General features: G+C 43.2%; 2 protein-coding genes across 2 annotated transcripts in view; both read right to left on the reverse strand.

The window, feature by feature from the left end:
• Window positions 1-5,331: 5,331 nt before the first annotated feature.
• CABYR (calcium binding tyrosine phosphorylation regulated) lies at window positions 5,332-13,368 on the reverse strand. The gene is made up of 4 exons (XM_056854676.1): window positions 13,215-13,368; window positions 12,984-13,037; window positions 8,336-8,644; window positions 5,332-5,960 (listed from the first exon to the last, which is right to left on the reverse strand). The coding sequence occupies exons 1-4, from the start codon at window positions 13,363-13,365 to the stop codon at window positions 5,332-5,334; spliced, it is 1,143 nt and encodes a 380-aa protein (XP_056710654.1). The 5' UTR covers window positions 13,366-13,368.
• Window positions 13,369-24,770: 11,402 nt separating this feature from the next.
• Window positions 24,771-26,341, reverse strand: part of TTC39C (tetratricopeptide repeat domain 39C) — a 53,412-nt gene continuing 51,841 nt past the window's right edge. Inside the window, exons 13-14 of the mRNA XM_056854352.1 lie at window positions 25,394-25,432; window positions 24,771-25,000 (exon numbers count right to left, since the gene is read on the reverse strand). Coding sequence (XP_056710330.1) covers window positions 24,911-25,000; window positions 25,394-25,432 — 129 coding nt within the window. The 3' untranslated portion in view covers window positions 24,771-24,910. The remainder of the gene's footprint in view (window positions 25,001-25,393; window positions 25,433-26,341) is intronic.

Genomic DNA, 26,341 nt, shown 5'->3' on the forward strand with positions numbered 1-26,341 from the left:
CCTTATGAGTCGAATACCAAAAGCACATTCATCAAATGCAATACTACATTGGCATGGAGCTAGACTAGTGCGGGTCACTCTTGGGAAGACTTACTTAACTTTCTGAAGGGGATCATAGAATGTTCTCTTACTTCATAAAATACTGATTATGGATAGTGAGTCTGGAAATGTTACTGTCCCTGCACCAGCCACCTTTTCCTCTTACCCCGAGATCTGAAATATAGGGCAAACTGTTAACATTATTCAGCAGTGTCTATTCCATGTTTAGTGCAGTGTTTTTGAAATTTGCTCTTTCATGTTTTATGACCATGCTTATATCTCTAAGGAATTAAGAGCCATTTGAATCTTTTCAAAGTTGGATTTGAACTAAGATAAAGTATTTTTTATTTAAATCTGCAATGCACTAGGAGAGCGATGCCCAGCACTGTCAGAGGTGGGTGGGGAGGGGGGATGGCCCTAAGCAAATGGATCCCACTGCCCTTGGAGCACTTGCTGCCACCAGCAACCACCCTGGAAGGAAGTCTTGTGCATTTCAAAGCCTGTAAGGCAGCTCTGAGTCTACTGTACACGGCAGATTTACCCCTTTCTTTGGGGTACAAGAAACTTTATGGAATTATATATTTGTATAAAACTGAGTAAATTCCATAAGGCTTGCTGCTCTTGTATAATTTAATTGATGTTTGGAAGTATAGTGTTAACTGAGTAATTTAATTGCTATTAAATAAAGGCTTTAAACTGTCCCCGTGCTGGAATTTCTTAGTTACACTGGGCATATCACCCCTTTACAGTTATGCAAAATGGTTGCAGAATTATCCTTCCTATTGTGTGGTTTGTTGAAATATATGGGAGAACAAATCTTAACATTAATTTCTGCATTGTTTGCAGTTAGTCAGTTGTAGCCATTTTGTGCGAAGGTTATCTGATTTCCATATCGATGTGCAGTGTTTCTTTAGGGTGAACTAGGGTCCACAAATGTGGTCAGTGTTGACCACTGATCTCATGCAGGCAACCATCTGCCCTAGTTGCCCAGTCCTGAAGTTCAACTATTTGGGGAGAGGGAGAAAAAGTTCTCTTGGTCAACTCTTTCCACTCAATCCCTTTCCCAACATAGTTTGCCTTTTTCACCGCTGCAGCACACTGGGTTGACACTTTTATTGAGCTATCTGTTATGATCCCTAGATCTTTTCCCCTCTCAATCACAGCACGTTCAGACGCTTACCAACACTGAACTTCACTTGCCACACGGTCTCCCACTCAATCTGTGGAGATCCTCCTGGAGCTCTTCACAGTCATTCTTGGATTGCACTATCCTGAATAATTTTGTGTCATCTGCAAACATGAGTTTTATCCCTTGCCCTCTATAAATTAAAACGTGGTTGCTTTCATTTCATTCCTATAGAATCTTTTAAAATGTTCCTCCATGTTCCTAAAAGCCGCCTAGAGCTTTTATTTTTGTGGCTACAAAAATAACAGGCCGTGTTTGTTTAATAATGGTGCGTGTATATCCCTCTGCCAGTGTATACTTAAGACCTTTGATCACAATTTCTATAAGCCTTCTGATACATTGTTCAAAATCCAATTTCAATCTGAGGATTATATTCTGCCAAGGAAAAGATATGGGGGTGGCAGACTAATTAGGTTATCACAATCAATCTATTTTAAACGTTGGGCCAAGGTTTACAGAAATTCCTGATTTTTTAAAAAGAAATTTCATTTATACCCCACCTTTCTCCCCAAGGGGACGCAAAGCAAGTTGTGTTGTTCTCTTCCATTTTATCCTCACAACTACCCTGTGAGATAGGTTAGGCCGGGTGTGTGTGACTGACCCAAGGTCACATGGCAAGCTTGCGTGGCTGAGTTGGGATTCAAACCTGGCTTTCCCATATTCTAGTCCAACACTCTAACCACTACACTTTCTGATTTGGATTGCTGGCACTGCTTTATTGATTGCTTGTATTAGGTAATCAATTTCTTATTAAAGATGCAGGTTCCATTGTGGAGTGAAATTCAGACAGCACTTCTTAATCTGGAAGGGAAAAACACATCTCAGTGAAATAGAAGTACTACCTTTTCTTCACTAAAACTTAACCTTCACAACTGTAACCAAACAAATGCTACTGTTTGCAGCCAACCTCTTCTGTATGGTTATAAGGAGCTACTGTGCACCCCAATCACACCATCAGTCTACCACAGTACTATCTACTTCACAGAGCTCTCCAAGATTTGGACTCGAGGCATCTCTGAACCCTGCTACTCCAGTTCCTTTTAACTGGCGGCATCAAGGACCAAGCACTCCAACTGTAACATGCACAGCATCATGTGCTCTGTACTATTTCCCTGTAGTAAGAAGTGCACAGCTTCTCGTATTAGTACTTCCACCAAATTTGTTCATAACATCAGGACCCAAAGAAGGGAGGGAAATGTGTACACTTCAGGGCCCAGTATGCCTGCCCCAAACTGCAACCCCATTACTATGATATATGGGTCTAGTTATGTCACTGCATAACTCAAGGTAAACATGTAGGGGGCACCTCTTTTTCCCATCTCCCCCTCCTGATAGTATTTCCTCTTTTTCTCCCTTGCCAATCACCACAGCATCTACCCATTCATTGTTTCCTTCTCACCTACTCTCCTTTATCCCCATCTTCAGCTTTCCCTCCACCTGGCAGCCTTTCCCATTTTCTTCTTTCCCACCCACCTTACTACCTTTCTCTGTTCTCCTCACTTCACTATCTCAAGTTTTCTTTCCTTTTCTACGCTATTTTTCACCTTTTTCAGTCTCCCCCCCACCTTTTTGACTGAAACTACGGCGTGGAAGGTTCACAATGTTGTCATGGTTGCGTAGCAACTCCAAAAATGGCCACCAAGATCTTAGAATACTGTCTCAGGAGATCTCAGAGGGCATTCCTCTCTTAAAGCAGCAGTTGCTTCTAATGGGGTGGGGAGCTCGCCACTTTTTAAAAAGATTTTTTTCCTGCAAACCTGGGGCTTTCCTGATATTTGCACAAAGAAATGGCATTCCTGGGTCCCATTGTGTAGCTTTTTTGAAACACATTCTGCAGTTCAGTTGGGGTGAGATTGTGTGAGGTTGGAGGCCCATGTTGCAAGTTTCTACCAGGCTCAGAAATGTAGTGCTTGAGTCCTCATTCTGAACATTTTAACCTACTGAGCACAATGCACTTTCTTTTTCCTTATTCTTGTAAAACCATGATATTGTAAGAGTAGCAAATGCAGGGGAAAGTAACACACTTCCACGATGAAGCAACGGGTACATTATTTTAGGTTAGCTGTCTACTTGACTAACAGCTGGGCCTGTTTGACCCATTCATTGAGGAGACTGTTGTTTGAAAGAGGATCACACAAGCTGTTCTTTGTGACCCAGAGAAGAAAAAACAAGCTTGCTAGTATTTCTGCAGGTACAAATTAAACAGTCTCTTTGACATTTGTATTCTATATGACTCCCCCCACAACTATTAAGAATTATTTGTACCATTCCACAAAACTGCAATGGTAACTCAGCACTTTGACTAGTGTTTTAATGAGTACTATATCATCACTCCTAAGCAGAAAACATTATAGTTTCATGCTTAATTGCAGGGCTGTGGAACAGAGCCACTTATAGATGTAAAGGACAGAAATTGTCAATTAGAAGGGGGGGAGAGCATGTTGAGGACAGTTGAAACATCAGTTAAAACACAATGAAAAATGGATGTTCCTACAATCAAATGCTATCAGTTTATAGTGGCATTGAGAGGGAAATCAGGATTGGGGCATTCACACCTTGCAACACTAACCCATAAATTCAAGCAGCTATTGACACTTTCGCAGCTAAAATGGTCTGGGAGTGATTAAATAGGATCACACAAAAGCATTTCCGCCAGTCTTAACCACACACTCCCCAGAGGGGTGCAGGACCTTTTAGTTTGCTGAGTTGGGTGAGATATGCATAACACCAGTCTCCCCTCGCCAAACTCAACTATACAGCATGGTAAGGAAGAGGTTAAAAAAAACCTCCCTTCCCTGCTACACTGCTTCAATTTTGTGCAAGATTAGCAGCTTTCTGCTCAGCAGTCTACACAATGGGACTAGACGTTGGAGGTCAGGCCTGGGGCCATCGAAAGCTATTCCCATAATGCACTTGTTTCACACTATGGTTCAACTGGAAAGGAGGCGGGTTTCTCAAATTGATAGTAATCCCAGAATTCCTCATGGGACCCCAAATTCTTTCATTGTAATCTAGCTTTCTTCCTTCGACTCGGGGGAAGGGTCAAGTTCAACCCTGTCATGGGAAAGGATTCCCAGGGGCCACGTGTGTTGCCATTTCTTAACTGGCAAGGCCGACTCAACCTCCTTGCTTGTTGCACTGCATGCACGCTACTCATCCAATCGGACAGCTTCAGAGGGTCATTACAGTAAGAGGCAACTGATGTCATCCCTCTAATTTATTACAATGCTTCTGCTGGGGGGGGGGGCGGGACATACACCAACCATGAAAGGCAGCATCCAGGCAGCAGCAGCTTTGCTCTCATTTACTGCCGCACCAGCAGCATTTGACTCACCTGAAGCAGTTAGTAGGAGCACAGCTGTGGGTTTTGGAATCACCATGCAGTTTCAAAGCCCCAGAATTTCAGATTTTTCCTACCCATGCAATTCTTTCCAGTCTACTTTTATGCCCCCTTTGTGGTTACTCTAGCAAACCCACTTGCACATAATAAACAACTAATGACAAACTATCCTTTGATATAAAACATAGTGTGATGGTTCTAAAGCTTGCATTTCAAATGGTTCCCATAAAGTCCTGGGTCTAAAGGGAACTGAAGAATGACATTTTTTCGTTCTACATATCTTTAGAAAACTCACAACCTATGACACAGTGCCGATGTTATAGAAAGCTCTACTTCTACCATTCAAGTGTAATAGCAGCTTGGGGGGGGGGGAATGTCGAGCACAAGTCACAGAAAGTGTTGTGTAACCCTTCATCCAAATTCGAGGCCGGATGGCAAAAATGCCAGCAAACGTTGGCAAGAGGGTTGCAAACTTCAGAGCAGTTTCTCAGAAGCTGATCTACTTCCTGTTGTTGGTGAAAAAGGCAGAATCTCCAGTCATGAAATACTCAAGATTTTAGGCACAACAAGCCGTTGCACATGTTCCACTGGATCGTACCTTAGAATCAGAAAACTATTATTTTTAGAGCAGCTGTCCCCAGCAACCAAGAATTTAACCTGCTACTGAATACCTGCTTGCTAAAAGCGGCCACTTGACTCTTTATTTAAAGCAGAGTTTCTCATCCAGGATCATAAGCATGCATGAATAAATCCACCTACCTTCTCGCTACTCTGTTCTGCGTAATGAGGCAGTAGTAAATGTTATCTCTCCAGCTATACCATAGCTTCCTGCAAACGGTGCCTTATCTCCAGCTCCCGAGCCCTTCTTCCCAGTCATTACATCTTCCAGTGGTATGGCTACTGAAAGAAAAACTGGAGTTGGAGGTCTACCGCTATCCTTTGCCAAGTTAAAATTGGGATTGGCCACTTTTGGATCTGCTGCCCTGGCGATCGGTACAGGTATTGTAGTGAACCTTCTCACGGGACCACCAGTGTCAGGCTGTGTAAGGACTGTATGGCCAGGGATGGGTTTCCAGTCCTGTTTATTCTGAACAGAAGAGCCCACTAAAATGAAAGGTGGAGCATTTCCCTTCTTTCCATCTTCCATCATCATATAAGTTGGAGAGGACGCTTTTGGTGGCTGACCTTGCTGTATCATCTGCGGCTGTAGATACTGTGGTTGGTCCTTACCACTAGATATAAACAGGGTTGCCTGGGGAACAGGAGCACCAGTTCCCATACTTGGAAGGGGTGGTGGAGGTGACTTACGACCTTGTTGTTTCAAATCAGCTAGACAATAGAGAGTCCATACATTAGAATATGGTGGTGGTAGTCCTGGTTCACTTGTTGCCATTGCTATAAAATAGAAATGTAAAGAAAATTTGCTGGCATGAAAGAGCGTCTATTAGGAGCTGCAAACTGCAGTCATATTGTACAGCCTTACATACAATTTAATGCTGCAAGAAAGCATGTTAAAGACAGAATTCTTAGAGGGGAGAGGCGGGAGCTTGGCATGGCTGAAAAAGACAAGAACAGTGTTGCTGCAATGGAGTTATGGTTGAAAAGGTGTTTTTCTAAGGCCCTGTTTGGCTAATCACATAACGTGGTTCTGAATTTTCCCCCCTCACAATGAAGAGTCAGCCTCCAAACAAACAGAAATATGTTGTCTGGGAGAGAAACTCCATGGCTAGATCAGACAGGAAAAGGTTTTTCTAGGATGTTCAAAACGGAACAGCCACAGGCGACTCTACTCCGCAGTCTTCTCACTGCAGTGTCACAGTAAGGATTTGGGCAGTGGGGGATAACTTCCAAGACTCAATGACCAGCTTTTAAAAACTTGGAAATAAATCCAAAGCACCAGACATAAAACGGAATAGTTAGAGTTGGGCTAGAGTGCTAGAGTAATAGTGCTGTCCTTTGGTGCTACTGAAATGTATAACATTTAGGCCAGCAGGATACAATTTCATTTACAGTTATGAGTGCCCAAAAAATGAGACTCGGAAAATATTTCCTCAACCACTTGCTTCTACTGCTGCAACCTTGTTCCTCCTGCCCAGCCATGCCAATATCTTTCAAATTACATTTCCCCCTTCCATATCTTCTCTTCTCCAACATGCTTTCATATCTTAACTACCTACTTCTCTAATGGGAAGTGACTCTAGCGGCTAGATAGCGATAGTAGGGTGAATTTAGACGGAATCTCTGGGGAAAGAGATGACAGAAGAGCTTCTCCAGATGAGAACAGAGGGTGGACTATAAACTTGTTACAGAGGAGGAGGGGAAAATGTGGCAGCTCATCATGAAAGCACACCAGGGCTCTAGCAGCGCAGAACTCTGGGCTCCTCAGCAACAAGGGCTTAGTCCACTTCCTGTAGACCATCTGCAGGAGCCTGGACTCAACGGGACAGCGCAGGCAACCACCACCATTTATTTTAAATGCAAAACCCCATATGAATGCCATGGCTGAAATTCTAGATACTTTGTTTTAGTTACAGTACCACACAACTCTCTTCTAGCTGGCATGGACAGGTCTGCAATTCTGATTCAAGGTGGGCGGTATGCTATGATAAAGGCCAATAACGGTTTCCAGAAAAGCCGAAACAAAGGGCTCATCGCAACTCCTTTTCTCAGCGTTGTCTTGCCCCACCAAATTCTTTGCAAGAAACAATACAGAGAACGTTGAAGTTTCAATAGGAAACGGGGTAAGACCACACTTGAGCAAGGGACGTTATTGTGGCCTGCTCACAATCAGCCGCGCATCTGGAAGCGACCTTCAGGGGGAAATTCCACACATGCCCATTCTAGCCAGGCGAGTGCTGAAGACACCGTAAAGAGTGACCAGTTGTTTAGCTCAGCACTGCATTGCAATGGGTACTTGCATTTAAATAACTACAGCTCCGGTTCTCAAGCAGCTCTGCTGGCAGAAGCCCCACTGATTTCAGCTGGGCTCCAGTCGGCACAAGCACATTTGAGGAGACGGACCAGTTGGTTAGTTATGGAACTACAGCATGATTACAATACAGCATAGGCAGGATTCAAAAATATCTCGACTTTCTTACCTGACATAACAAAACTTGGGTCAGTTGGTCCCAGTTGCTCTGTAGTATCCATTCTGTCATGGTCACATTCTGCATCATCTGCAGATGGAGCTAGAATACTAGTACACGTAAACTGACCTGCATTTAGTGACGCTGTTAGCGAACCTAAAAGACATGCTATGTTGTCTATGAAAGGAATTACTATTTGCTGTGGAAACTGCTCTATGTAAGGTGGGGCCTCTCCACCAGCTTCGGGATCCTCGACACCCATGGGTGTGAGATGTAGGTCTGATGTGACCTCAATTTCACTTGGACAAGGTTCAGCCTGCAAAGGGTCTTTATCAGGAGGAGGTGGTGGTGCTGGGGGTGGTGGTTCTTCCTGCAAGGGGTCTGAGGATGCTTCCTCGACTACGTCATCAGGTGGTATCTCAGCCTGACTGCCCGAGGTAACTACCTCCCCATGAACGGAGGTCTGACTCTGAGTGGTTGACTCAACCCTGACAGATTGTGCAGAAGCGGCAGGTGCTGCTTCTACAGGTCCCTCTTCTGGGGCAGGCGGTTCTTCTTCGGCGGCAGCAATTTCTGCTGGTGCGGCCACGACATCCTCTGTACTGTGGGACAGCTTGGGAAGGGTTTGCACAGAGATAGCCACATCCATCAATTCAGCTTCAGAAGCAACAGAATCAGCGTTACCTAGCATCTGTGCTGCTAGCTGGGCAGGATCAGCTGGGACGTAGGCGAGTTCACGCGCCTTCTCATCCCCATGCTTATCTGCAAGGTCTTCATGGTTTGATGGGTATTGGGTAGTCTTGGTGCTCAGTTCACGTGCAGGCTCTTCATTGATTTGGTCCTCTTCGGTGTCAGTCGATTTCTCCTTCCGTTTGGGTTCCTCAGACATTGGAGCTGTTCCATCTAAGTCTGGCCTATACGCATCACCGATATCAGCCCTTTTAGGTGGCCCGCGGGCAGTAGCTGTCCCTGAGGCTTCAGCCCATCCTTCTACTGCAAGAGAGCAAAGACAAAGGAAGTTAAAGGCAGGTCAAGAAAAAGTGACTGTTGCTTAATAGCCCTGGGCTCCCTCCAGATCCGCTTTGGAAGTTTTGTGCCCTGATCCTTTGCCAATGAGAAACCAACTGATATAGGCTATGGCTTGCTTGTGAAATTAGGGGTGGTTCCTGAGATCCAAGTGCTGCACAATGGCTGCTTACAATCTCAAGGGGCAGGTCTTAGCCAATGGGCAACAAGAGAAGCTGCCCTGGGCCCCACATTGGGGTGGGGGGCGACTGCCTCCCAGTGGGTGGTGGTGGTGGGAGGAGGAGGAGAAGAAGAGGAAGAGGAGTAGGAGTTGGTTTTTATTTGCCAACTTTCTGTACCACTTATGGAAGAATCAACCCAGCTTACAATCATCTTCCCTTCCCCTCCCCACAACAGTCACCCTGTGAGGTAGGTGGGGCTGAGAGAGTGTAACTAGCCCAAGGTCAACCAGCTGGCTTAATGTGGAGGAGTGGGGGGAAATCCAGAAGATCAGGGTAATGCCAACCACTTGCACATGCCCCATCTGGGGCTCAGGTGGCGGAGAGTGGCTCCCACCCCACCTTGCATGAGGCAAGAGGTGCCCCTTGCTTGGCCCCAGTGGGTGGGGGCAGTGGTAAGCTGGCAATGATTTTGGGGCTCCAACATGGGCTTTAGCCTAGGGTCTCAGAATTACTGAGACCACCCGTCAAGGTGCAACAGTGATAACTGGAGAGATGCATTTTCTGTAATGGCCGCCCACACGTAGCCTTCTCACAAATTAAGCAGGTGTAGCTCACCATGTACATGCAGCCACAGATTATATGCAGTGCATCCTTTTCTGCAACCACCGTCTCCAGTGCAGGATAGGAAGAGTTGTGAGCAAGACAGCAAAACTAATCATTACTGACCAAACAACATTAACCACTTTCTATTTTAAATCACTTAGTTCCTTACAGAAATATCTACCGAGTGCCAATTTTTGCATATTTTGAATTCCTACACCTTGTAACGGCAACTATAAGCCAAATTAAAGATGGTGCTTGGAAATCCATGAATGGATCTTCCCTGCAATTTTTTTAAAGGGAAAAACCAGCCATGCAAGCTCGCAAATCAGATTAGGGTCATGATGGGAGAAGAGTGAAAGGAGAAGCTAACCCTTCCCCCAAGTTTTGCTGAGTGAAACAGACTTCCTACCCTGGCCAATTATTAGCCTTGGAAGAGAAAAAAGGCACCTTTTCTATAAAATTTTCCCTCTTCCATTGCTAATAACACTACAAGGGGTAAGGAACCTACTGTTGCTGCCAAAACCATGTGAAGGGGCAGGGCTACTACACTCTCAGACCCAATCCAAAACAAGTTCCCATATGGCAATTTTCCTTTAGAATGACACCGGAAAGGTACATCTGCAGTTCTCCCAGCATGATGTAGTGGCTAAGAGCGGTGGTTTGGAGCGGTGGAGTCTGATCTGGAGAACCGGGTTCAATTCCCCACTCCTCCACATGAGCGGTGGATGCCAATCTGGTGAACCGGGTTGGTTTCCCCACTCCTACACACGAAGCCAGCTGGGTGACCTTGGGCTAGTCACGTTCTCTCAGCCTCACCTACCTCACAGGGTGTGTTGTGGGGAGGGGAAGGGAAGGTGATTGTAAGCCGGTTTGATTCTCCCTTACGTGGCAGAGAAAGTCGGCATATTAAAAACTACCTCTTGGTCTTCTTCTTCATCACAGCATGTTTGTCCCTGACAGAATCCTTTCCCTTTCAATAAACATCTTCAAGGCCAATCAGTTGTTCAACCATCAGTTTCCATAAGCCTCAGACACATATCCTTGAACTTTAGGGCTGGTATACAGAAAACGGCAGTTTTTAATTACCTGCCCCACACACACATACATATTTGGGGTCCCTTTGTACTATGGCGACACATTTGGGGGCTGTAACAGCATGGAGAGCTCTCATGCTAAGATTAGCTCTTATGCTAAGTTCATTTCCATTTGGAAAGTTTGGAAGTGTCAGGTGTTTTGGGGAAGAAGATGGAAGGACAGAAGAAATTTAGTTTACTGCTTTGTGATTATAAAAGGCAATAGCATCTAGGTGAGGTGTGTCGTCTGTTCACAAGTTAGTGAACACACATACAAATGGTTTACAGCGTACTCTTGATTTTTCTTTATACATGCATTGAGTAATTCTCATGTTACGTTCAATATATGTTCACCTGAACATGTAACTGAAAACCACACATTTATCCAGGCACTGGTCCCTGGTTTCATTTGTAACTTGAATGTGCATTTGCACTTACAAACAGATGTGTGCACAAACATGCAGAATGTATGTGAATTCCCTGTAACTTGTGAACAGGGCTAGAATGCTCTAAACATAATGATTTGGTCTACAAGAAAATTCTGAACAAAAGCTGCCCACAGATGAGAGACTGCTAGGCTACCAACCCTTGCAGAAATTATTAACTAGAGACTGTAGCCCAGCAGGGTGCAAGCAACGGTGGTGTGACAAAAGTTTAACTATATTGTAGTTTTTTCATCATCTGTTTGAATTTTTATCCAAAAGAACAATATTTTCTGTGCAAGATTCTGGAGACAAAAGGACTAGGGAAATCTCAGCATTGTGATTTATGGCGTAAAAGGGGTAGCGGCAAGTTCTTGGCAGACAAAGACCATGGAACTAAAGGCATCCTGAGGACCTCTTGTGGTAGAAGGGAGCAGCGTAGCCTGCTCACCCCAGGGAATGCAGAACAGGCAAGGAAGGAAGGCTGTGAGAATAAAGGGGCTCTGGAGAACAGAGAAAAACAAACAGATAAAGCACTTAGTGCAGGGAATGAACAAACCACACTGTATTCGCCTTCTTCACCATGGTTAATCTGTAGAAACCCTGTTAAAAAGTCAGGTCCGCCCCCCGTCCCCCTCCCCCCAGCAAAGACCCGTTTTCCAGACTTTGGCTCATGAAAGCAAACAAATGAAAAACACAGGACACTTCTTTTTAATGTTATTAAACATTTCATTTGTTTAGGGTTGCCAAGTCTGGGTTGAGAAATTCCGGAGGATTTGGGAGCACAGCCTGGGGAGGGTGGGGTTTCAGGAGGGGAGGGACTCCAGCAGGGCATAATGCTATGTCCACCCTCCAAAGCAGCCATTTTCTCCAGAGGAACTGATCTCGGTCATCTGGAGACCAGTTGTAATTCTAGGAGATCTCCAGGCCCCACCTGGGGATTGGAAATGCTATCCGTTTTGATTAAAAATGTAATTATTTGAACAGCTTTAAACATACCAGATGATTTGTGCTGAAGTCTTTGCTGATTTACACTGAGTTATAATGCGCACTATCACAAATGGCAGGCTATATGCATGATTCCCACCCCAACCCACTCTCCAACCCATGAACTGATTAAATCGGGTCCTTGTAGTTCATCAAAAAAGTACAGATTCCCGGTTTCAGTTTAAAGAGCCTGGGGCTGGCCTCACACCCAGAAGCTTCCGAATCACTTCTTTCCCATTCCAGCTCCTTGAACCTTCACCTTGCAAAGCAGCCTCTGAACTAGAATAAGCTGCATTCAGAGTAGGGTTGCCAGGACCCTCTTAGCTACCGGTGGGAGGTTTTTGGGGCGGAGCCTGAGGAGGGCGGGGTTTGGTGAGAGGAGGGACTTCAATGCCATGGAGTCCAATTGCTAAAGCAGCCATTTTCCCCAGGTGAACTGATTTATCTCGGATGGAGATCAGTTGTAATACCAGGAGATCTCCCGCTAGTACCTGGAGGTTGGCAACCCTAATTCAGAGGGAGAACAGCCACCTCAGGTGCTCACAAGGAAGTGCTCACGGGGGGGGGAGGCAGAAGGATACACTTTACTGGGGTCCAGAGGGGCCTAGTGGTGGCCCAGCCTGCAACCCAAACTAGCATGAGGAAAAAACTGAGGATAAACGGTGTCCGTTGTCCAGATCTCTTGTGAGATTTGCTGGAGCCAATCAGAAGCAGTATCAAACCAGCAGTCTCAAGCAATGTTCTGAACCCCTCAGCCTAAGGCCCTTCTCTAGAATAGAGTGTGCTTATGTAGTTAAACTAGGACTGTGTTTGCAAGACTGAAACACAGAGACTTGTTGTCCTCTTTTTGACATGGTCTACCATATAAAGAATTACAAGTCCCAGAGTTCCTTGTGCGTAGGCAGGAAGGAGGGACACCTTGGGGAAGGGCAACACAAAGCGTCATAAGACAGTAGGAGCAAGTACTACAGCTCATTTTTACGCCTTTTGATGACTAGTTTCAGGTACAAAGTTCTTTCAAGCATCTCATCAAATAAGAATCAGGCTTTTAGCAGCTTACCTTTAGTGAGATGAAATTCTCTAACCAGATCTTTAATGTCCAAATTAGGGTGTTCTAGAAAGAAAAGTGGAGAAGACTACTTAAATTAATTGATGGTGCCAGATTTCAATCTTATAGAAGGGGCAGCTTTGCTAGCAATTTACTAAGACATGGTTCCACTGCTTCCTCTAATCCAATAAGTACGAATGGTCTACTAAACAATATTTAGCATTAAAAAAGCAAAAAGCAAACCTTCTCGGAAAATGATCAGCTCCCTAAAATAGATAGCAGCGAACTCAGTGATGTTGCTGGGACTGCTTTTGAGAACTGCTCTGCTCACGCCCTCAAGTAGAGTCTTGAGGCCATAAGGAACAACCATCCTGGGCTTTCCAGTGTGCATCATTGCCAACTGAAGACGAAACTGCAATTTCACAAACTACAAGGGAGAAAAATAAACAAGTGAAGAAAAGCTCCGACACTTTTGCCATTTACCTTTGCACCCAGGGGTTAGTCTTGCATTCTAAGCCCATCAGAATAAAGTCATTATGATCACTTTATATCAGTGACACCATAAACAGAGTTATACCCTTGACTCAGTGAATTTAGAAGAGTGTACCTCTGCTCTTTATTTTACACTTATCTTCATTTGTACCTTCCATTCTCACTGATGGGTACCCAAAGTAGACTACATCATTCCATTTGCCACCATTTTATTCTCACGACCCTGTGAGGTAACATAGGCTGAGACTGTGTGATTGGCCCAAGATCACCCAGCAAGTGTTCGTGACAGTCTCCCAGATCCTAGCCCGACACTTTTAACCTCTGCACCATACTAGCCTACCCTTGTGCTTAGGGTGGCAATCTACAACACCACAGCCACCTACACAGAAAGCACATGCATATGAGCTTGATTTTAGAGGATGGCAGAATGTATTGTGGATTAATAGTGCCAATGTAATGCCAAACAAAGGTTCTGCAGTCTAAGCTCATTTATTTCCATGGGTTTAGTGATGTGGGTTTTCCATCAAAATTAGAACTGGATCATTTTTTCAGAAGAAATTTTGTTGCCCTAAATAGAGTATGATTTGATTTAGCATGCAGATTTTGATTTATGTGAAATATGCAAAATTTGAGAGCTCCTTATTAGTTTTATGCCCCAATAGCGACAAATACTTAAACTGAAATATCTGATCAGGAAAAAAAAATTAAAGCGAGTATGTTTTCATTGTTATATTCAAGCAGTTTCAAAGATTTTAAGGGGACACTATTTTTATTGGCATAATACTTGCGAAAATTTAGAGACAGTATAGCATGTATTTCCCTTACATTGTTTAAATTTAAGAGGAAAAAACAAAGGCACTGAAATCTACTGAGGTGCTAATTTTAGCATACCTAAAGAGCCGTGCATCATATGCCATGAACTCAGTTGCCCATTCATCTGTTTCAACCGAATTTGACTTCCACAAAGGTCACTGGGACAGCTGCCCCAACCCACCATGGTTTCGCCCCCTGCTCCCAAAAAGGGAGGGGAAAGAACAGTAGGCTCCTGCTGCCACTCATGCCCATCCCATCTGGGGCTCAGGCAGCAAGCTTGCAATGGTGGCCATTCGCTCCCACTCCGTCTGGGACTAAGATCACTGGCTTCCATTGGCCTTGGTGGCTCCTGCCTACCTCGCATGGAATGAGAGCCACCCTTTGGTTGGCACCAGCAGGGAGGCTGGCAAAACAGCTGCAGTTAATTCTGGGGTCCAATTCTCGACTTTGGTCTGTGTGTGTATATTGTGCTGTGCGTATGTGTTTAATTCATAGGGTCACTATAAGTCGGAACTTATGACCTCCAAAACATCCTGTCTTTAACAGCCTTGCTCAGGTCTTGCAAACTGAAGGCTGGGGCTTCCTTCATTGAGTCAATCCATCTCAGGCTGGGTCTTCTTATTTTTCTGCTGCCTTCAACTTTTCCTAGCATTGTTGTCTTTTTCAGTGAGTCTGCTCTTCTTATTATGTGACCAAAGTACTATAGCCCCGTTTTGGTCATTTTAGCTTTTAGAGAGAACTCAGGCTTGATTTGATCTAGAACCCACTTATTTGTTGGTCCACAGTATCCGTAAAACTCTCCTTCAATACAACATTTCAAATGAATCAACTTTCTTCCTGTCAGCTTTCTTCCTTCTCCAACTGTAATACCCATACATAGTAATGCGGAATGCTATGTCATGCATTACCTTGATCTTGGTCACCAGTGACACATCCTTACACTTGAGAATCTTTTCTAGCTCCTTCATGGCTGCCCTTCCCAGTCTCTATCATCTTCTGAATTCTTGGTTGCAGCCTCCCTTTTGGTTGATGATGCAACCAAGGAATAGTAAATCTTGAACAATTTCAATTTCTTCATCATCAGTCTTAAAGTTGTATAATTCCTCAGTACTTTTGCCTTCTTGATGTTCAGCTGTAATCCTGCATTGGCACTTTCTGCTTTAACCTTCAAAAGTAGTAGTTTCAAGGATTCAGTTTTCTGCCAGTAATATGGTGTCATCTGTGTATCTCAAATGGTTAATGTTCCTTTCACCAATTTTAATTCCACCTTACTACCTTGCTGGATCAAGGGAATGCTGTAGACATAGTTTATCTTGATTTCAGTAAGGCTTTTGATAAGGTTCCGCATAGTATTCTATTTGACAAATTGGGAAAATGTGGTTTAGATCCTATTTCTGTTAGGTGGATCTATAACTGGTTGACAGATCGCACCCAAAGAGTGCTTGTTAATGGTTCCTCATCCACTTGGAGAAAAGTCACTAGTGGAGCGCCTCAGGGATCAGTCCTGGGCCCTGTGTTGTTCAACATCTTTATAAATGATTTGGATGAAGGAATAGAGGGGATGCTTATTAAATTTGCAGATGATACTAAATTGGGAGGGGTAGCAAATATGTTAGAAGACAGAGCCAGATACAGGATGATCTTGACAGGCTGGAGAATTGGGCTAAAACTAATAAAATGCACTTCAACAAAGATAAATGTAAAGTTCTGCATTTAGGTAGGAAAAATCAAATGCATAATTATAGAATGGGGGAGACTTGTCTCAGCAGTAGTGTGTACAAAAAGGATCTTGGCGTCTTAGTAGACCAAACACTGAACATGAGTCAGCAGTGTGATGCAGTAGCTAAAAAGGCAAATGCGATCTTGGGCTGTATCAACAGAAGTATAGTGTCCAGATCACGCGAAGTGATGGTTTCACTTTACTCTGCACTGGTTAGACCTCACCCAGAGTATTGTGTTCAGTTTGGGGCACCGCAATTTAAGAAAGATGTAGACAGGCTGGAACGGGTCCAGAGGAGGGCAACAAATATGGTGAAGGGTCTGGAGTCCAAGTCCTAGGAGGAAAGGTTGAAGGAGCTGGGTATGTTTAGCCTGAAGAGGAGAAGACCGAGAGGGGATATGATAACCATGTTCAAGTACTTGAAGGGCTGTCATATAGAGGACGGTGCTGAGTTGTTTTCTGTTGCTTCAGAAGGTCGGACCAGAACCAACGGGTTGAAATTAAATCAAAAGGAGTTTCCATCTAGACATTAGGAAGAATTTTCTAACAGTCAGAGCAGTTCCTCAATGGGACAGGCTTCCTCGGGAGGTGGTAAGCTCTCCTTTCCTGGAGGTTTTTAAGGCTAGATGGCCATCTGTCAGCAATGCTGATTCTATGATCTTAGGCAGTTCATGAGAGGGAGGGCCATCTTCTGTGCATGAAGTATGGGTCACTGGGGGTGTGGGGGTAGTTCGGAATTTCCTGCATTGTGCAGGGGGTTGGACTAGATGACCCTGGTGGTCCCTTCCAACTCTGTGATTCAATTATTCTAAATCTAATCCAGTGTTCTTTCTGATGTGTTCCACATATAAATTGAACAGACAGGGAGATAAAATACATCCTTGTCTGGCACTTTGGCAAACAGGAAACCATTCTGATTCTCCATATTCTGTCCTAAGTTTTTTTCCCCCAGAGTATAGGTTGCGTATCAAAACAATCAGATGTTGCGGCACACCCATTTCTTTTAAAACCAACCATAACTTATCATGATCCACAGTCAAAAGCTTTGCTGTAATCTATGAAACACAAACTGATTTTCTGCTGAAATTCTCTCATATGCTCCAATAACCCCCATAAATTTGCAATATCTCATGTGCCTCTTCCTTTTCTGAATCTAGTGTGAACATCTGCCTTTTTTTGTTCCACATATGGTAATAGTCATTGTTGTAAGATACTGAGCATCACTTTACTTTGGTCTAGGGCCCCAGAATCACTAAGGTCACCCCTGGTTAAACCTAAATCCACTGAAGCCAATGGGCTGAGAAGCGTGTAATTCTGTTTAAGATGACACTTGTCAGTAACCAGTTCCAAAGAATGACAAAGCCCAGAACATGCAAAATTAAGAATTTGGAACCTGCTGACAGGTTGAAGAATCTGAAGTCTTGAAATAAGACAGGCATAAGGAGTTAGCAATCCTGTCAGCAATGCTGATTCTGTGACCTTAGGCAGATGATGAGAGGGAGGGCATCTTGGCCATCTTCTGGTCACTAGGGGTGTGGAGGGGGGAGGTAGTTGTGAATTTCCTGCATTGTGCAGGGGGTTGGACTTGATGGCCCTGGTGGTCCCTTCCAACTCTATGATTCTATGAGTTTGGTAAATATTTATCTACGATTAAAGCTCTGACTGATCTAATTTGTCTGGGTTTCCTAAATCTGTAACTTAGTTCTATATTTCTACATTTTGCTGAAGATTCTGTTACAACGTTAAGGCCAAGGCTTCAGTGCTTAATTGACGGCAGCAAGAGACTCCACAAGTAATGTGCTCTGATGCAGGAGGACACATGCCCTTTCATACCGGTACAACCCACACTTCCAAACATTTTCAGTTTTCCTACCAAATCCTTATTGGCCATGGCAAGTAAAACCCTTTCACTATATTTTGCCCTTTAAACCAAAGCCCATAGTTATTTCTGGAATGCTGCAATTTACTAAACTAGTTGGAAGCCTCCTTATCCTAGAAGCAGCCTGTTGACATGGGGCTGCGACAATTTTCAAGTATAGGGTTGCTAGATCCCTCTTCACCACGGGGGGTTGGGTGGGGGGTGGTTATGGGGGCGGAGCCTGAGAAGGACAGGGTTTGGGGAGGGACTTCAATGCCATAGAGTCCAATTGCCAAAGCAGCCATTTTCTCCAGGTTAACTGACCTTGATCGGCTGTAGATCAGTTGTAATAGCAGTACCTGGAGGTTAAGTAACCAAAATCAACACAACTGTACTGTTACCACAGGTTAGGAAATGAGCACAGGAATGGCTGAAAGAACTTTTAAACAGCACTCTATTAAACAAGGTGTATTAAAGTGCATAAGGTGACTATAAACAGAAACAAATAAATATATACAACTAGTATATATATTTATTTGTTTCTGTTTAGTCACCTTATGCACTTTAATACACCTTGTTCAATAGAGTGCTGTTTAGAAGTTCTTTCAGCCATTCCTGTGCTCAGTACCTGGAGGTTGGCAACCCTATGAAACTATCCTCTTTTCCCGTGCCCCCACCCGAGTCTCACGGTCCAGAGACAGGCGGGAATCTGCCAATACCAAATACCAACGGGGGCGGGGGGGGTTTCCTTCACTTTATGCCGCCTGAAGCCCCCTTGCACATAGGAGAGACGCCATTTCAGCCTCTTGTCCCAGCCAGCCTTCCCAACCCCCCTCCCCCACCCTTTGGTCACATTCGTCTAACCGCCACAGGGAGACTCGAGTTACTCGACTCTTCCCCCTTCGTATGTCACCCCAAGACTTTCCAGCCATGGGCTGGGGGGGGGGGAAGCGTCAGCCTGGCAGAACCGCCGCCCCACTGAAAGGGCCCCAACCTTTTCCTTTCTCTAGCAGGCTGCGCCAAGGCTCTTTCCTCGCCCCTTGCCGGAGCCTCCTCTGGCGTGAGGGGGCGGCGTGAAGGGCTTTTATGGCGCGGGAGCCGCGCTGGGCGGGGCTAGAGCGCTTACATTGATGACGTCACAAAGCCCGGGTTACGCCGTAGGGGCGGCGGCGGCCCAGAGAAGGGGCGTGGCCACTCCGAGGCTTTGCTAAGGAGGGCAGAGCCGGGACGGTAGGAAAGGGCAACGTCCTTTCAAAAAGGCTGCCTTGGGTTTGCGTCTCTCTTAGATGCACGTTTGTCCCCGTCTGAATTCTCAAAGCCCTAAGTGGGGGGTTTGTTTTTGGATTTTGATCATTTGGCTGGGCGAAATGTGCATTGAGAGGGAGGCAAATCCAAGGCAAAACCTCCCATGCTTTTTTGCCCTGATTGACTTACATGAAAAGAGTCCAGTAGCACCTTAAAGACTAACAAAAATATTTTCTGGTAGGGTATGAGCTTTCGTGAGCCACAGCTCAGCTGTTAGTCTTTTTTTTTTTGTTAGTCTTTAAGGTGCTATTGGACTCTTGCCCTTTTCTACTACTGCAGACAGACTAACACGGCGACCCGCTGTGAATTAACTTAAATGAGAAAGTGGTGCTTTTCCCATCTGGACCATTAGTGACCAGAGAACTGAACTTTGGCTGGCTCGTGCAGATCAGAAGTATCAGCTGCTTGGCAGGCGTGACGAACTTTCTAGCGCGCAGGAAATTAGACCTCTACACCGTCCGATGAAACAAACATACACGGGGCTATTTTGGCAGGAACGCCCATATGTGGTACACATATGGGAACGTGGACAGTTTTGTTGCACAACTTTCCCTACCCTATGAAAATTAAAATCTTGTTCGAAATTTGTCAGGGGTAAAAAATACCTTAGTGACACACAGAGGTAACCCGCACTTGTACCCCATTCCGACTTCAGTTCTTACATTGGCATCACCTTCAGGTAGGACCCATTCTTGTTTATGGTGTAAAACAACTTCTACAACATCAGCACCTGAAGCTGCCATATGCAAAATTGGTTATTTACTTAGACTGGCAGCTGCTCTCAGGCTGAGATGGTTTTAAGGTTGCCAACCTCCAGGTGGTTGCAGATTTCCTGCTATTTATTACAACTGATCTCCAGCCGAGAGAGATCAGTTCACCTGGAGAAAATGGCCGCTTTGGCAATTGGACTCTATGGCATTGAAGTTCCTCCCCTCCCCAAACTCTGTCCTCCTTAGGCTCCACCTCAAAAACCTCCCACCGGTGGTGAAGGGGGACCTAGCAACCCTAATTGTTTTAGATCAGCTACTACTTGATCCTTTTCATTAGAGATGCTGAGGTCCGAACCTGGGACTTTCTGCATGCAAAGCCGACACTTTAGTACTAAGTCACATCCTCTGCAGAAATGGAGCACAGTGCTTTATTCTTAAACTAATAATAATTCCAAGTGTGCAAGTAATTCTGTACATATTAAACTGGCTTTTCCACGTGTTTTCAATATTCTCAAGCTTTATAATGTGCCCACACTTAGACCCTTCCTTCCTTCCTTCCCCAATTTCATGAAAAAACATAAATCAATCACACCTTCATAATGGCCTTGAAACTTCCACCAGCCCTTGAGTCCATGTTCTTCTTCTCCCACCTTGGAAATGTTATCTGGTATCATACTTGCTAACCAACATCCTGTTTGTAGTCTGTGATAATCCAACAGTAAGGGAGAGGGTACCATTCCTGAAGTCAACAGGTAATAAATTTGAGCATTAATATGCAGATCACTATACACCATTCATCCATGTATCCCATACTATTAGAAATTCAATATTCGGCCTTTGCTTTCAAATAGTCCAAGAAAACTATTCCGAAGTTTCATCTCTCCTGATTTTTGCCACATTTGGAGTTGAGTTCTTTATCTTATCTCAAAGTCTAATTTATTAATGTCCAGATGTTATTAGTTCTTGAACCTACATCCTTAAAAACTTAAATAGCATTCACAGAAATGAATGTCAAACTCCTCCTAGGGTATCTTTTTTTTTAGCCTTCTTGGTCAAGCAGTTTGCCTGCTAAAATACTGATTCAACCTATGCAGGTATTTAAACATATCAGGATGTTTTTTTCAGACACAGAAAAGCCAAGTCAGAACAAGGTACTACAGATTTTATTTAAAACCAAATGCAATCAGAATGCGAAATCGGCATTTAGCGTGGAATAAAGGAGTGTTTGCTTTGGAGAAAACTGAGAACATTTTTCTAAAACAAAAGAACAAGTACAGCTTTTACATGAGGATAATGGAAGGAAGGTCTTTGAAGTATACATGAGACATTCTTCTCCAAGCCACAACTGAGAGCCAATTCATATGCTCTTTTTCGTACTTGTACTCACAATCAGATTCAAATACATAGACACGTGAGAACCACATGCATATTTAAATAGCTGGATTTCCCCACAACATACTTTGACACGGTATCAAGAAAGGATCAGCCTCTTCTATCCACATATTTTGTGAGGCAACCAGCCACTCAAGCACATGTGTGTCATTCACATTCCAGAAATAAGATTCCTACCTGAAGACCAAACTAGATGTGACCCAAGAGATATATGGAGCATCTGCCAATGGTTTTTTGTTTTTATTTTAACAGATTGGCAAATCTGACCAAACAAGTGTATTGGAGCAGCCTATCCCTTTCTCTATGGGCTGGTTTTCTAATCAGCTTCCCCCCACCCAGTTCTTTTCCTAACTGAGAGAGAAAAATATTAGGCCCGTGGTGTTTTTTTCTGAGCTGATTAAAACAATTGGGAGGATATAAATTGCCTACACGGGAAGGATTACGTTCACGCACATGCCACCGTGACAAAATTTGACTGGCCTCCTGCTACAGCAATAAAATAAAAACAGAAACCAGTGGAAATCACTCCATGCATCTCCTGAGTGATGTCTGATGTGGCCATAAATGACAGTCCACTTTGATAAATATCTAGGAATCCTTTGAAAACTTGACAGCTTTTTTTAAAAAACAAAAAGTTAACTGAAGGATGATTACAAAGAGGAAAAGGAAAATCCAGTTCTTTTTTTACTTTACTCAGAAAAAATTAAAAAATACACATTCTGTTAATTAATGACATTTGTCGCATACCACAATAAGCAATCTAAAATGACATGTAAAAAATTCAAATTATTCAGTTGAATTCATAATATAACCAAAGGTATCAATGACAAAAAATATACCTGACTAATGAGATGCTTCATTATTGCAATTAGACTATGCCTCCGAGCTACAAAGTATAAAAACATATTCAGATTACATAAAATACAGCTGAGATTTTTCTCATCACTGGCATAATCTAATATAAAAATACCTTGGACATTTACAAGATAGAGGTTTTGTCTATGAGGTGTATATAATATAGGTGGGAGAGGGGAAAACACACGAACGGGTCTGTCACTGAGCAGTTGCTTCTGCTTGCACTGAGCAAGTTCTTCTGCTTGCAAGATAAATAATGAAACTCAAAACAGGTATGATGACAGGAATATGATTGTTATCTTAAAGTTATAGGGAGAACCATCAATGGCCTCACCATCCTAGTACAAGAGTTTTGTAACTTCAAGAGCCTTGTTCACACGTTTAATTTTGTGTCATCCACAAGTCATTGATGCAGGCATAAGTGGAAGATAGCTTGGTTCTATTGCAGTCAATGATGCAGACCTGGTTTTAACTTAGCAGCTTGTGTCTGAAGAAAGACACCCATAAGAAACTGTAGAATAAAAATAATTCAAGTATATTACTGTCTACTACAGCATCACAATTTGGGTATATTTTTTCACATAAAGATACAGCACAATTCCCCAATACCTTGTAGTTGTCCAAAGAGTATTTCCCTTGCTACATCTGGATGGTCTCTGGTGTTTTTGGTCCCTCTAACAGGGATTGGAAATATTAGTTTTGTGCCCCAGGAATACCCATACAGGGGGAGCAGACAGGGAAAGGTGATCTGCGGTTGTGTTCTTCTCTGCCCATCTTAATGTATTCTTTAGCCACCAGAGGTGAAACAATGTGGTTACACTGCAACAGGAGACTCCAGCACTAACCCTGATATTGTTGGCTCTCCATTTCCCCATTTTTCAAATCCTGGTTTATACAAATAAGAAAATAAATTTTAACAGTATCTCCTGACAGACCCTTCTGTAAGCCTAGAAATGAGTCTTTAGATTCTGTAACTGTGGGCAATTGAAACACACATAATGCTCTATGTGCCATGTTTTCATGCTTAAGTCAACATGAGAGTAATATCCTATATCTATCAGATGCAACAAAAGTGGGAAAAGGTCAATCAGTGCATCTCTTTAGATGAATGTCTAAACAAATTCCTGAATGACATAGGGTGACTGAATCAAGCCTAAAGGAAATGCATTCATCATGTATACGATGATAATAAATTAAAGCTTTATGTTACGCCTCCTAATATTTAATCTTTTTCTTAGAGTGCAACAAAAAGAAGATTTAGCTGCCACAAAGTGCTTATTACTAGGTATGGCGTAAAGGGACAGCGGTGTATAATCAGTGATTCCAAAGTATGTGTAAAAGACTAGGCCTACTCATTTCAACATCAGGGAATGTCTTTCATGTGCTATACTGTACAAAAAACATTCCCTCATCCTGAGGTGAAGAGGGAAACCCTGTTTATACATAGCTTCATGTGTGCTTTGGAAACCTGTTCAGCTATGACTCATGACCAACCAACTTCTGTTCTCTACTTTCCATGAATCTCTTGAAGTCAGCCAATTAGTACTAAGTGCAAACAAGAAATAGCATTTTAGAGAGATTGAAATTTATAGATTTCTGGAGTGACAGAGTGAGAAAGTAAAACTTTATTACTTCCTAAGGAGAAAAAAAACCCATACTTTATCTTTACAATGTGGTACAGTTCTCAAGTACTCTGGAAAAAGTATTACCCTAAGAATTGTCTGCTCTTAAATCACACCCGCTCTAAATAAAAATATTACATATTAAAAATATTACAGAGACAGGAAAATTAGTGAAGATAAGATACTACAAAATCTCTAAAGCTGGGATATGAAAGATATGGCAATACACCAGGCTTGGGATGCCCCACGGCTTGTTGAAAGTTTTAGCACATCAATCTGGCACAAATATAAGATTTTGAATGACACCTTTAAAAGGTTAGTTCTTTATTCTTAGGCTTTAGAAATAAAAGTGAAAGAACCTGACAGCACCTTGTAACAGCTACTGTACTGTTCAAAAGCACAGTAACAAAGGGATGAAAATAAATATTTGTCTGAAAAATAAAAGTTTCTAGATATTCTCATCATTTATCTAAATACAGGGTTTTATTATTCACACACTTTTGGACGAGCAATTAAACGCACAGGAAGGGGTTTGTTGTGCTGCAGCAAGCCACTCTCTCCTTCCCAGCTCCATATGGGTAGAGGTTTTCAATAAAATTATACCTATTCCTGCCTATATACAGTACTTTTTCATGAACAGGTGGTTCTTCCCTACAAAAGACCATGTACATCTATTTAAACAGAAAGAAGATCTGACTTGCAGAAACTGAGCCAACTTGGTTATATGAAATCAAAATGTGCTTACTGTAGGCTCATTTGTACAATCACAGGCTACTATGTTCAGCTCGGCTAAAACAAAAATTAAAAAAAACAAAAACCCAACCCACAAAGCATTGGAACACAAGGACAGTGTTCTAGGCTGTTCTCCTGTACAAGCCCCACTGAACTATAGGTGTTGGGCAGCAGCCCAGCTTTCAGCTTCCATTCTTTTAACAGGGCTTACTCAGGAGAAATTCCTAATAAACTGAGCCCAAGGTAAGTTGACCTTTCAGCCTAATTTTATCCTTGATCGTTAAAGGCTGCAAGATTTTTTCTGTCACCAACTCTACATGTTGTAGAAAATGTCTCCGGCACAGGTGGTCTTCCAGAAGAGAAGTTGGTCTTCGCAACAGCTTTGTTCTCTGAGTTGTCTTAGAGTGCAGAAACTGTGAGAGTAGAAGGCTTTCTGTCCATCACTGAGGGACCACTTCCCTCAGAGAGGCCAACGCTGCATGTATGCGAACATGCAGTCTGTTCTCAAAGTCATACCCCGTGAATTCCTCCTGCAATTAACAAGACAATCAATATGTTAATCTTGCCTTGTGTTGGAACTAGACAGTAATTTATGAAGAATGGCACATTACATATTTTTTAAAGACAGCAGTAATTAAATAAAAGTTGAAAATGTTCTCTGATAAAATGTAAGCAGATGGAGTACCAGCTTCCCGCATGTTTCTGAGAAAACCATGCTCATTACACATTAAGACCTGGACTATGAAGGATTTCAGAATGAAACTCATTCTAATGCTCCACAAAACACCAACATGCATAGAATAAATGAAAAGTTATACTGAATTGAGTTATATTAAGTTACCAGAAGCAGAGCATACATTGATAGAGAAATCTGAAATGTTTTTATAGACGCAGAACACACTTAATGCCTTTTGGATTTTTACCTTGGCCTGAAGCAATAAGGATTTGCCTCTTGGCACAGTCTGCAGAAAGAAAAATGTCATTTCAGAAATTTGTATGCATATATGAAAAGCATTTTAATGGTAACGGTCTAATAAGAATTAGAGTTCTAACAACGTAAAGATCAATGAACGGGAAAAAGCTACACAAAAAGGCAGAAAAAAAGATCATTGTGATACCCGAAACAGAAGATTTAAGTTTCTGATGTAAGATAAGAATTTGAGTCTTTAATACTATGCCCTGTTATCTATACTCAGGTCCATTTGAAAGGAATTGCATGACAAATTGAATGTTGCAACCTTAATATTTTTTAGAAATCTTAAATTTTTGCCATTCTCTTCTAATTATTTCTGAAGAGTCTGAAGTTTAGTTACCGTATTTTTTCGCTCCATAAGACGCACTTTTTTCCTCTTCAAAAATGAGGGGAAATGTCTGTGCGTCTTATGGAGTGAATGTACGCCCAGAGCCGGCTGGGCGTGCTGGAATGACGCGAGCCGGCTCTGTGCGCCCCATTGCGGCGCGCCCAGCCGGCTCTGTGCGCCCCGCCCGCCTCCCAGCTGGGCCGCACAGAGCAGGCTCGCGCCGTCCCGATGCGCACGCGCCCAGCCGGCATTCGCTCCATAAGACAAGTTTTTAGAGGAGGAAAACAAGATTTTTTTCTTGTTTTCCTCCTCTAAAAACTAGGTGCGTCTTATGGAGCGGTGCGTCCTATGAAGCGAAAAATACGGTACTCTCTTGCTCAATTTCATATGCTACACTGCACACCCACCATACTGGATACTTGAAAGCCTTTGTAGCATCCAGTGGACCTCCTCTAAATGAGAAATCTTCTACAGTAGAAAGACTGTAGAAATGGAAGATTCCTTGCTTTGCAGAAGGCAATTGTTGTTTCCACCTCATTGTTTCTAATACTTGCATTCTATTTTCCATCC

The sequence above is a fragment of the Euleptes europaea genome, chromosome 8 (genome assembly GCF_029931775.1).
Source record: "Euleptes europaea isolate rEulEur1 chromosome 8, rEulEur1.hap1, whole genome shotgun sequence".
NCBI classification, from domain to species: Eukaryota; Metazoa; Chordata; class Lepidosauria; order Squamata; family Sphaerodactylidae; genus Euleptes; species Euleptes europaea.

Excerpts from the sequence above, each read along its gene's own strand:
- CABYR (XM_056854676.1), bottom strand. The coding sequence starts at position 13,365 with ATGATGCACACTGGAAAGCCCAGGATGGTTGTTCCTTATGGCCTCAAG. Across the intron at positions 8,645-12,983 it reads AGAATTTCATCTCACTAAAG|TAGAAGGATGGGCTGAAGCC; the intron begins GTAAGCTGCTAA and ends GCTCTCTTGCAG. Across the intron at positions 5,961-8,335 it reads GCTAGCAGCACAGATGCTAG|CAATGGCAACAAGTGAACCA; the intron begins GTAACGCTGATT and ends TCTATTTTATAG.